A 13,137-nucleotide genomic window follows, 5' to 3' on the forward strand; every position below is an offset into this window, starting at 1 on the left:
GGCACTATCTACAGGGGCTTCTATGTAGGTCACTATCTACAGGGGACATGTTGTGTGTTTGTGACAGTTATATTTAGATGTGTTGAGAATTTTAACTTCGTTTTATAGGTGCAGAAATGTTTTAAAAGTGAGAAGCTGAAGACATCTAAACGGAAAACTGCAGAAATGGGTCATGGCCGGGAGAAATCCATCATAGATGTCTGAACCGGAGGGAGAAGAAAAGAACTAGAATCTGAGACGTCACCGGTGAGTCACTTAATGTAAATGTTTATTCTGCCTCTAATCAGTATTGTAGTCACTGTATGATCTGCAGCGAGATGATGGTGATAGGATTTTTTTTGTGAAACCGCATCTCCCAGCATATCCTTACCATTGTTCCGGCCATGCTGGGAGCTGTAGTTTTACGCCGTACAAACTTATACGCAGTGGCGTAACTACCGCTATAGCAGCCGTAGCGACTTCTACAGGGCCTGCAGCATGAGGGGGCCCGTGCCACCCGCCGGCACGGCCCCCTCCCATGGCCGCAGGCTCCGCTAGCAGCCGCTATGGCTGCTACAGCGCGACGCCACTGAAGGGGTTGTTCCTACATAAGACATGTATCCCCTATCCACAGGATAGGGGATACATGTGTGATCGCTGGCAGCGATGAGGAGAACGGGGGACCGAAAGTCCCCCTAAGTTCTCCATGACAAACCTCGGACTTCCGGGGTCTGTGTCGGCAGCTCCGTAGAAATGAATGGAGCGCCGGTCGCGCTTGTGCGCATGCGTGACCAGCGCTCCTTTCATTTTTATTGAACTGCGCAGACGCCGGAAGTCCGAGGTTAGTCATGGAGAACTTCGGGGGACTTTCGGTCCCCCGTTCTCCTTATCGCTGCCAGTGATCACACATGTATCCCCTATCCTGTGGATAGGGGATGCATGTCTTTTGTAGGACAAACTATAGGACGTTTTTTTTTGGGGGGGGGGGGCTATATAGCGTTATCTACAGGGGGGGCTGTATGGCGTTATCTACAGGGGGGCTGTATGGCGTTATCTACAGGGGGGCTGTATGGCGTTATCTACAGAGGGAGTCTGTATGGCGTTATCTACAGGGGGGCTGTATGGCGTTATCTGCAGGGGCTGTGTATGGTGCTATCTATAGGGGGGCGCTGTGTGGTGGAATCTATAGGGAGGCACTATCTACAAGGGGGGGGGGGGGTTGTGTGATACCCAGCAGAGGGGGGGGCCCCAGTCAAAAGTTTGCTATGGGGCCCAGTCTTTCCTAGTTACGCCCCTGGTATCTTCTGTATATAATTATATATGTACAGCTGGTATAAGTTACACATCTTCTTGTATATAGTGATATGGAGCATGCTGGTATAACCTGGGTATCTTCTGTATATAATTATATATGTACAGCTGGTATAAGTTATACATCTTCTTGTATATAGTGATATGGAGAAGGCTGGTATAACCTGGGTATCTTCTGTATATAATTATATATGTACAGCTGGTATAAGTTATACATCTTCCTGTATATAGTGATATGGAGCATGCTGGTATAACCTGGGTATCTTCTGTATATAATTATGTATGTACAGCTGGTATAAGCTATATATCTTCTTGTATATAGTGATATGGAGCATGCTGGTATAACCTGGGTATCTTCTGTATATAATTATGTATGTACAGCTGGTATAAGCTATATATCTTCTTGTATATAGTGATATGGAGCATGCTGGTATAACCTGGGTATCTTCTGTATATAATTATATATGTACAGCTGGTATATGTTATACATCTTCTTGTATATAGTGATATGGAGCATGCTGGTATAACCTGGGTATCTTCTGTATATAATTATATATGTACAGCTGGTATAAGTTATACATCTTCTTGTATATAGTGATATGGAGCATGCTGATATAACCTGGGTATCTTCTGTATATAATTATATATGTACAGCTGGTATAAGCTATATATCTTCTTGTATATAGTGATATGGAGCATGCTGGTATAACCTGGGTATCTTCTGTATATAATTATATATGTACAGCTGGTATAAGTTATATATCTTCTTGTATATAGTAATATGGAGAACAAACTGGTTTGTGGTATATTTTGTTTGTATCTGGACAGGACAATAATGGATTATTAGTATTAACGTAGAATTATATTGTGTAAGGCTAGCTTGCTTCGAAAACAATCTTTCTCTACAGACATCTGGAGGAGTTTTGCTTCTCTTTTTCTTTTTTAGTCTGAGATATCTGGAGGAGTCACAGTCCCCCTCAGTCTTTTATCTGTCAGACTTTCTGAGGGGTGAAGTTTAGCTGATACGGCCGAGGGATCTTTAGAAATGATGGATGTAAATGTATATTATAATCTCTGGACAAGGTCAATCAATCATTGCACTCTTATTATACTTGCACAATTTTATTTTGTGTATGAGAAATCTGGGATCGCTATATAAATAAATGTAAAATTCATCCAGAACGTAACTTATCTTTCATTCTTCTGGTCCTTACACACAGGTACTAAAATGCATAAAATAAAAAAAACAATCAATGAGAAGAATACAATCCCATGGTTCTTGGAGCAAAGCAGCATAATAAACATATAATTATATATGTGCAACAGTCTCAGAATTCACAAAAAATTTCAGAATATTGATTCCGGGCCGTTGTATATAAAATGTCTAATAAAAAAAAAGTAATAATGGATCAGATCCTGATGAAGGTTCATGTCGTGTGGTGCTCAAAGTATCCAGGAGTCCGATGCTTCCGTTTCTTGTCTTCGGCACCTCGTAGAAACAGGATTAATCCACGAAATTACCTGAAATTTAGAAGACATCCAATAGTAGAGAATATTTAGAGGTTACTGAGGGATTAGTGAATCATATACATTGTAGAGTAAAAAATAGAGAGTTATTTCCTGTGCAGGTTCTTGGGCAGCCTAGGACAACCTTCCACTTCCAGGAGAGGCCTCAAACATGACAGCAGAGGATTTAGGGATCGGTTTCGACTATGTAAGTGTAACTGGGGCTGGGGGTTAAAACTGAATTTTTCTAGTGTGCGGGAAAAACCCAAGTTTCAGATGTTCTACCAACATGGTTTAGCAACACCTGATTGACATTGCGTTAATGTCTGGAGTAGAGAAGAGATCTGGAGAAGACAAAAATGTCAATGCATATTGATTATTTTAAAGCGGAACAAATGAGAAGATAAAGAGCCAACAGAGAGAGAGACATTATTTCAAAATTTTTGATCGTGCCACTCCTAGTGCCCCCTGTACATAGTGCCACTCGCAATGCCCCCCAGAAACCTGATGGACTCAATTATTAGTCAATGTGAACATGTCATCAGAGGTTAAAATTACAGTTTTGCTCTGTGTCCCTACGACAAAATTTGCTGTTTTTCATGCTCTGGTGCATCAATGCCAAGGTTGTCACAGCCCCACCTTTATCTCCAATTGTTGAGTGGTACAAGGGAAGAACATGATGAAGATGAACCCCTGAACATGGGTTATCAATGCCTTATCCGTGTGTTATCAGAGGTTAACATTACAGTTTATGCCTATGTTACACAACAGCACTTATAGGACTGGCACTTCAGTGTTATCATAGGGACACTAGGCATTATAACTGGCAATAAGGACTGAAAAATATTTCTGCTCACCATTTACAAGGACAGGTAACTTCTGGCTCCTTTTCATTACACTGCTGTCTGATGTTTTCACTACACATGTATAATTCCCAGCATCCTCCAGCTGTGCGGACTGAACTTTATATGTATTGGATGGGCCGGAGCCCTGAATATTCCTCCCATCTCTATCGAAAGCAAATTGTAGTCTTGTAAAGTTTCTCAATGTGACTGTGTCACATTTCAGGCTCATATGATCGCCTACTGTCAACAGATATGGGGTCATCTTTATTTTCGGAGAAGAAAAAAAGTCTAGAAGATAATAACATATTGTTATTTTGTTGTAGTTGGAAAGATTACGGGTATTTCCAAAATGTCATTTCAGTCTGGAACGTTTCATGGTCACATTGATAGCTATGGGGCAATGGAAACCCCATTGATTGTCTAATGGGTGGTTCCTGGTACTTGTTGCCTCCATCTAAGTCAACGTGGGCTATGGAAGCTAATGGGCTGAGTCCCCTCAATAACTCACTTAGGACTTGGTGGAGATCAAAGCTCTTAGACATCCATTGATGTGACATGGGGTGGACATATATTTGCAACCGCACACTGGCCCAGTAGGTAAGAGGTCCCATTACCACCCTATAAGTAGCCAGCATCTCCATACTGTCCATTAGATTGCATAGAAGGGATTAAGCTAATAAATTTTGTTATTTCTGGTGCATTGTAAGGGGATGGGGGTTTATGATGAGCTCTCGGAGAGCAGGGGGCCCATATACTTTTCTTGAACAGGAATCTTCTGTCGTAAATGTCCACCCTTCGATGTGACTTTCTGCCCTAAGAAAATTTCAGAGCACCGATCCAGAATTTCAAAAATCACTCTTTATTGGTCCACATCGCAAGTCAAAAAGGTGAAGTTTCGGCCTCGACTTTTTATCTTGCCAATTTGGACAAATAAAGAGTTGTGGTTAAAATTGTGGATCTCTGTGTTGGAATCTTCTTTTGGATTTTTTAATGCTGGGATTAAGGTGGAACCCAAGTCCATACAGCACGATCTATAGTGTTGATAAGGAGTTTGTATTGTATGAAATGGAAACCAATGGAAGAAAAATAATACAAGTTGTAGTCATTAAATAACTATAAGGATAATCTTGGAGTGTTGGGTCAGCAGAAGAGATAACGGTTGGCACTGGGGCCATGGGGTTTGGAATTTGACCATGGTAACATCTGCTGTGGATATCCTCCTGTGCTTTTTTAGTTTCCTTTAAACAGTAAAATGTAATTTCATTTGGTATTTGTATTTACCTTGAACAAGTTTCTTTTGACTGTTTTTCTTCAGAGTAATCACATTAATGTCTGGAGTAGAGAAGAGATCTGGGGAAAACAAAAATGTCAACGCCTATAGGTAATTTTAGGTTAAACAGGAACAAATAAGATAAGGAGCCAATGGAGAAGACGGCATGGTTCCAGTATTTTTGCATAGTGCCACTCAGAATGCCCCCTGTTGATAATTCCACCCACAATGCCCCCCAAAAACCAGATGAATCCAATTAGAAGTCCATGTAAACAAAGCCTGAAGCATGGTCAGGACAAGCAATGGCTGATCGTGTTGCAGATATACACTAGTGAGTAGAGATACGGTTCACATTCTCACCCAGCAATGCTAATAACAAACATCTTGATCAAAAGCCTCCATTATTTTTAAGACCAGGAATTAGTCCACCAAAAAGTCCTTACCAATGTCTTCCATGCTCAGCACATACATGTAACAAGAGTCTTGTGACTTGTCATATGTCTCAAGGTCATGTCACCGCCTCCTTCCATAGGATTTGGGGTCACTTTCAAGTCTAGATCAAGAGTGCACAACCTTTTCTGGTCCGATGGCCATATTGTCAGATTGTACCACTCCCGAAGGCTGCGATACATTTTAAAGGGGTATTCCTGTCTGAGACATTTATAGCATATCGACAGTAAACCTGTGAATATTCCCTGTCTCATATTGGAATACCGCTTTAAAATAAGCAATTCGTGTAAAACTGGCACACTGTTACACCTAGTGCCAAGTCTGAGGGAGAGGTGATTACACAGGTATTTCAAGAGCACCTAAGAGAATACCATGGTCTACACTAGGCATAACACAGTAACAATTTTGCCTGGGTTGCTCCTTTAAGTAGAACTCATACAGCCATACAGAGGGTCAAACGCAGAGTTTCTAACGGGGGGGTTTCCAAATGCATACTTTTCTAAACAAGTTATTTTTACCATGTTCTCACTACCCTCTGGTTTTGATGCTAAGAGTAGGGGTCTGTACTTATCCGCTAGCCTAGCCCTTTATTTTACAAGCTCTAAGAAAAGAAAAAGGGCTAGGCTAGTGGATAGTGCCACACTCAGTGCCCCACCCAGTGCCCATGCAGGTAGTGCCCCCCACCCTGTTCCCATGCAGGAAGTTCCCCACCCTGTGCCCATGCAGGTAGATCCCCACCCTGTGCCCATGCAGGTAGAGCTCTACCCTGTGCCCATGCAGGTAGTGCCCCACACAGTGCCCATGCAGGTAGTTCCCCACACAGTACCCATGCAGGAAGTTTGACACACGCAGTACAAATTTAGGTAGTGCCACAGTACCCTAGTAGATAGTGCCATAGTGCCCATATAGGCAGTGCCCATGTAAGCAGTGCTACAGTTCCCATGCCTGCTCCAGCTGGCAGGAAAGGGAACAGATGATATCCTTGCCTCAACAGCACTGTCAATTGTATCTGCTTCCTAAGAATGCAGATACAATTGAGTCCCATAGTTTGAGCACCTTCTGGCCCTGGTCACAGGGAGGGTAGCCAGGCAATTGGAAATCCCTGTGTGCACACCTGATACAGTACCCCCATAAATACGCCTTGCACACAATGTACACAGTCCTCCACAACATTGTCTTTCTGAACCATCAGGACACGAATAAGTATGTCTGTGTCCTTATGGTCGGGGGCCACAGAAAAAGGCAAGGTGGGCCACAAATTGTGCACCTCTTCTCTAGAGGATAGAAGGTCTCTGGTGGGCGTAACATATTGATAAAATTTGTTCCAAATTTTTTTGCATTTTTTAGAAACTTAAAAAGCTGTGGTCGCAGCTTTGATGCTTTAAAATCTTATGGTCCTGCACTTTTACCATCCGAGTCTTACAAGGTTTTAGTATGGGGGCTGGGAACATAAATTGTATAATAAATAATGGGGGTGGTAGTTGGTGTTTGGACTCACCTTGGACTGGAATATGTTGCTCCTGACTTAGTTTCTTGGAGATCGGAAAGGGGTGACAAGTCGCAGAGGTCGGACAAGGTCATAACATCAATAAATTGTAATACTTCATATGTGGTTTATCTTATCGACATGCAGTGTTACTATTTCCAGCATTGTGATGGTTAATATATATGTTGTTTCCCATAATACCACACTACTGAAGGTTCTATATTTGTAATGTTCTGATTGGTCGTATTTGCCACGGAAAAGTGTTTAAAGAGTCATTGTTTCATAATTTTGATTTGTCATTTAGAAGTTTTGATTGGTGGGGATCTGGGTGCTGAGTCCCCACCGATTGCTGAAATGAAGTGATAGAAGCTCTCAGCCAAGCACCGTGCCCTTTTTGGCTGTGATGGGATCACTTCGACACAATTCGGCTATTCTCGGAGAGACAGGGTTAGATGGAGAAGGGCTCTTAGACTGCTATATTCTTCAGCTAATCCCGCTTCTTTGTGAAAAGTCGTGGAGACCCAAAGTGATCCCATTACAGCCGAAGGGGCACTGTGCTTGGCTGAGAGCTTGTACCTCTTCGTTTCGGAACACACCGATCAAAATTTCTGACATGTTGCTAACTGCCCAAATTACCATTGCACATTTTCTAACAAAATATTAATAACAACAATAACAACGTACCATCCAACACTTTATCTACTAGTCACAGTATAAGCCACAGAGGATTGTGAAGAAAAATTATAAAAAAATTGTACAGAGTCTCCGTATGCAATAAAAGCGGTGCTCAGAGCAGAAGCAAAACAGAAGAAAGTTCAACCTCAAACAACGTATCCGACGAGTAGGCGCCAAGTGTAAGAAGAAGCGCATGTTATGCCCAAAGGAAGGAAAATCGCTAGAGGTCATCCGTTTTTTCAGCTAATACATCTCAGAGGATCAACTATTTGTTTTTTCACAGAGTTTATTCTTCTCATTGTAACGCCCACGTCCACAGACTGTTGAGATTACTCACGTCCCGACGGCCACAACCATGGATCTGTGAATGCTGGCCCGCATCTCCTCCTCAGGAGACGCCAGCGCTCACTTCCGCTTCATTCTGCTGTGTCCTGTCATTACAGGCCAGCGCACACACATGAACCCTGGACTATAAGAAGGGCCCTGCCCCTTCCTTCATTGCCTGAGCATTGTTGTGTTTCCCCTTGTTAGTCCTTGCAAATGGTCCCTTAGTGTTTTCCAGTTCCCAGTGCTACCTGTATCCGCTCTGTATTTTGACAGCGACGCGTAAAATGACAGCTCGTCTGAACAGAACATCGTAAGACCCATTGCAAGCAATGTGCAGATGTTTGCCGACGTATTGGAGCCGTCTTTTCAGGAAGTGAGCGCTGGCATAAAACGCCTCCATTACGTCTGAAAAGGTGTCGTGTGCACATACCCTAAGAGTAATCCACTGGTAGTGATATACATTGGGACTACAATAGTTCATAAGAAGTCTGGATACCTCTTTTTTAAGGATACAACAGCATAGTAGACTATGATATTCAGTCCTGAGGGATCCCACAAAAGAAAATATATACCGCGCAGTTTACATTTTTTTTTATTTACATGGGAGCCTATAGGTGATGGATGTCACTGTAAGGGATCAGTCACAGGTATACGTTAAACGTGTAGGTCGGGAAGCTCCTGATATCACTTGAACTATGAGCTTTCCCAGGAATAGGAGCCTAAGGTAGTTCGGGCGACGTATCCCAGTATATGCCTATTAGGAAAGTAGCCATGCAAAAACAAATTATTTTCGTTACAATAAAATGTGTAAAAGTAGTAAAACATAAAAACCTCTACATATTTGGTATCGCTGTAATCGAACCAACCCATAGAATAAAGGTAACGTGTTATTTAAAATGTAGAGTAAATGGCATCGTGAAAAACAATAATGGAATAATTCCCTCTCAAAAAAATATATAAATGTTCATCAATATATTGTATCTCCAAAAAATGTGTCAGTAAGAAAATTCAACTCGTTTTACAAAAAAAAACAAAAAAACACTGTAGTTCTATGTAAATTAAAAATAATATCTGGTCGTTAAGGGGTTAAGAACTTGCTTTGTGAGACAGCAACGCTGACCAATGTGCACGGTGACATCACCAGAGAATGTACTGGAGGCCATTGTCACCTACTGCATGATGTCACAATAAATCTGGGGTTGCGGGAACAACTTCTCAGTCCAGGAGATGAAGATGAGGAGACACAGATACCGGAGACTCCACCATGAGGATCTTATAGGGAATGGTGGAAACTTCCGGTGTTTGTGACGTCACCAGACGGAATCCGGATACTGGAAACAGAGAACTTCATGGACGAGACTCATGGCAAAGCCAAGTACAAAATCATCACCGGGGCTGTGTCCTGTACACCCGGTAATAGGAGGTTCTCTCATTTACTTACAGGTTGTGGAGCCAATAAGAAGACAGTGGAGAACAATCTGCTGCCATTATACCAGCAATCTCCACACATGGAAGGTGCGCACATACTATATACCATCATTGTATCCAAAAATGTAGGAGATGGGGGGTTGTTATACATTATGGTCCACATTAACGAAGCAAATATAGTCATTATTATTTTCCTGCTGGGAGGAGATCTGTACGGGCGGCTGGAGATGAGGACAAGAACCGGGAGAGCCATCATAATCGTATGTAACGGGGTAATTACATGTAAAATGTGGCCTATTGGGGGGAGAAAAAACACAAAGAGGGAGGACGTCAACTGTGAGCAAAAAAAGTAGATTGTGTCAGAAATGTCTCCAGTCCACAGTCCCGATCCCGGTCCTCCTGGGGTCGGCCCGTTGTTTTCTGCCACATAAAGGAGCGGTTATAATGCGGCCGGCGACTCCTGTGACATTTGTTTCTCTTTCTCCAGCAGAGATGACCATAGTCGTGCTGGGACCTCCAGGGTCCGATCAGTGGAGGAGCGGCCCGCATGATACCGGGACATCGTGGAGAACATCTGGGATTGGATGACGTCATAGTGGTCCATGTTGTGTATTTAGTTAGTTGCATGTACAGCTCTGATCCTGGGTTCTTGGACTGCTCTGTATGCAATATTAGACTGGAAATGTTAAGCCCCACCCCTTCCCTAAGCCACACCCAGTGAAAATGGAAGCCATCAGGATGAACTTACGGAGGAGAATCCCAGATTTAAAAAAGCTTGGCTGCTTTTTTTACAATCACAGCACCCCCCTGGTCTATGGGCTGTGTATGGTACTGCAGCTAAGCTGATTCAAGCTGCAATGCCAAGCAAAGCTATTTTAAAGAATGGTGCTGTTAGGCCGGGTTCACACAGAGTTTTTTGCAGGAAGAAAATCTGCCTCAAAGTTCTGTTTGGAATTTTGGGGCAAATTTTCCTATGCCTGCATGCCGATTTTCACAGCGTTTTTCGCTGCGTTTTTTGCCCGTGGCCATAAAACGCAGCGAAATACGCTTTCTGTGCCTCCTATTGATGTCAATGGGAGGTCAGAGGCGTAAACGCCCGAAGATAGTGCATGGCCCTTCTTTTTCCCGCAAGCCGGTTTCTCCACTCGCGGGAAAAAAACGCCTCCGCCTCGCATTGAAATCAATGGGAGGCATTTTCGCCCGTTTTTTGGTGCATTTTTCGCATAAAAAAGTGTCAAAAAAACACACTGTGAACTGGCCCTTATATTTGTAATATGATGGTCCAATTTTAAGCATTCTAGTTTCCTTATGTTTTCTCCACTAGATGGCGATGATGCTCTTACCATCCTAGTCTTACCGGGAGAAAATAAATTATATCAGAAATAATTAGGGTGGTAGTTGGTTTTGAACTCACCTTGGACTGGAATATGTTGCTCCTGACTTAGTTTCTTCACACCATTTCTTGTACAGACCTCACACGTATAATCTCCAGAATTGTTCTTCTGAATGGACTGAACTTTATATAGTTTAGAAGAACTGGGTCCCTGAATCTTCCTCCCGTCTCTGTAGAAGGTAAACTGTAGATCTGTGGTCTTTCTGTCTGGGCTGAGGCTCGTGTCACACGTCAGGGTCATGAAATCTCCTTCTACTACTGGATCTGGGGTCATCTTCATTTTTGGAGTAGAGAAAAGTTCTAGAGGAGACCAGAAAAATCTTAATAAAATTGTGTGAAAAATTAGATCAATAGTAAAAAAAGACAGAAGAAGTGGAGATCGGAAAGGGGTGACAAGTCGCAGAGGTCGGACAAGGTCATAACATCCATAAATTGTAATACTTTATATGTGGTTTGTCATCCAAGTTCTTCATTATGTGACATACAGTTTGTCGCTTGTACCACTTGTCCATCGAAAGTGCGAATATGAAAATATCTTTCGGATAGAAGCAATAAAAATGCCAGAAATCCTTCACCTGTTTCCAAACACTTTCTACAATGCCATGAAGGCAATGTTTCCTCTCTTCATAGGCATAGAAAGGGTTAATCCACGGAGCAGAGGTGGAAACGGCAAAAAAAAATCTGGAACATCGCGAGGAATTCTAGATATTTGTTCTCGATACATGAAATCCGAGCGATCACGATCACAGAGATTTAATATTTCTATAACTTTATTGTTATCAATGGACTATCGACATGTTGTGTTACAGCAAAAGTACAGACCCCCAAATACTGACCCAAACTAGGCCCCTTAAAAATGTAGATGATTGACCAGACCGGCTAAACTAATACAGATTCTAGGGGGGACCCCCCTAAATATGGACGCCCAGACCAGACCCCCTAAACGAATAAAGTTTCCAGGTGAGACCACCCCAATTATAGACCACAGACCAGACCCACTTAAACTAATACAGTTTCCAGATGATACCCCCAATTATAGATACCAGACAAGACCACCTAAACTGATAGTTCCCAGATAAAAACAAATATAGACCCCAGACCAAACCCCTAAAGTAATACACTTTCCAGATGAAACGGCCCAAACACAGACCAATGCCAGACCCCCTAAACTATAGTTTCCAGATGAGACTCCCAAAATGTAGACGCCAGACCGGACCCCTAAACTAATACAGTTTTCAGATGAGACCCTGAAATATAGACCCCAAACCAGACCACCAAAATCAATAGTTTCCAGATGAGACCCCCTAAACTAATAGTTTCCAGATGTGACCCCCCAAATATAGACCTTGGACCCCTAAGCGAATACAATTTCCAGATGAGGACCCCAAACACAGACCCCTGACCGGACCTCCTAAACTAATAGTTTCTAAGTGAGACCCCCCCCCCCAATTATAGACCCCAGACCCCCTAAACTAATACAGTTTCCAGATGAGACCCCCAAATATAGACCCCAGAACCCCCTAAACTAATACAATTTCCAGATGAAACCCCCAAATATAGACCGACTAATCCCCCTAAAGTAATACAGTTTCCAGATAAGACCCCATAAACACAGACCCTAAACCAAACCACCTAAACTAATAGTTTCCAGATAAGACCCTCCAAATATAGACCCCAGACCAGACCCACTGAACTAATAGTTTGAAGATGAGACCACCACAAACACAGACCCCATACTCTTTAAACTAATAAATTCTATATGAGACCCCCAAATATAAAGACCCCAGACCAGACTCCCTAAACTTAGTTTCCAGATGAGACCACCCAAATATAGAGCCCAGACCAGATCCCCTAAACAAAGTTTCCAGATAAGACCTCCTAAACTAATAGTTTCCAGATGAGACCCCCCCAAATATAGACCCCTGACCAGACCCCCTAAACTAATACAGTTTCCAGATGAGACCCCCAAAACAGACTCAAGACGAGACCCCCTAAACTAATATTTTTTCACATGAGACCCACCCCCAAATATTGACCCCAGACCAAACCCCCTAAACTAATAGTTTCCAGATGAGATCCCCCCCAAATATAGACCCCAGACCAGACCCCCTAAACTAATACAGTTTCCAGATGAGACCCCCAAACACAGACCACAGACCCCCTAAACAAATAGTTTCCAGATAAGACCTCCTAAACTAATAGTTTCCAGATGAGACCCCCCAAATATAGACCCCTGACCAGACCCCCTAAACTAATAGTTTCCAGATGAGACCCCCAAAACAGACTCAAGACGAGACCCCCTAAACTAATATTTTTTCACATGAGACCCACCCCCAAATATTGACCCCAGACCAAACCCCCTAAACTAATAGTTTCCAGATGAGATCCCCCCCAAATATAGACCCCAGACCAGACCCCCTAAACTAATACAGTTTCCAGATGAGACCCCCAAACAAAGACCACAGAC

At 42.7% G+C, this 13,137-nt stretch overlaps 1 protein-coding gene across 1 annotated transcript in view; it reads right to left on the reverse strand.

Annotated features, from left to right (window-relative positions):
* Positions 1 to 2,704: 2,704 nt before the first annotated feature.
* LOC142665025 (Fc receptor-like protein 5) overlaps positions 2,705 to 13,137 on the reverse strand; it is a 57,751-nt gene continuing 47,318 nt past the window's right edge. Inside the window, exons 11-14 of the mRNA XM_075844559.1 lie at positions 10,692 to 10,970; positions 4,923 to 4,991; positions 3,654 to 3,929; positions 2,705 to 2,811 (exon numbers count right to left, since the gene is read on the reverse strand). Of these exons, the coding sequence (XP_075700674.1) occupies positions 2,795 to 2,811; positions 3,654 to 3,929; positions 4,923 to 4,991; positions 10,692 to 10,970 (641 nt within the window). The 3' untranslated portion in view covers positions 2,705 to 2,794. The remainder of the gene's footprint in view (positions 2,812 to 3,653; positions 3,930 to 4,922; positions 4,992 to 10,691; positions 10,971 to 13,137) is intronic.

The sequence above is a fragment of the Rhinoderma darwinii genome, chromosome 12 (assembly GCF_050947455.1).
Source record: "Rhinoderma darwinii isolate aRhiDar2 chromosome 12, aRhiDar2.hap1, whole genome shotgun sequence".
Classification (NCBI taxonomy): domain Eukaryota; kingdom Metazoa; phylum Chordata; class Amphibia; order Anura; family Rhinodermatidae; genus Rhinoderma; species Rhinoderma darwinii.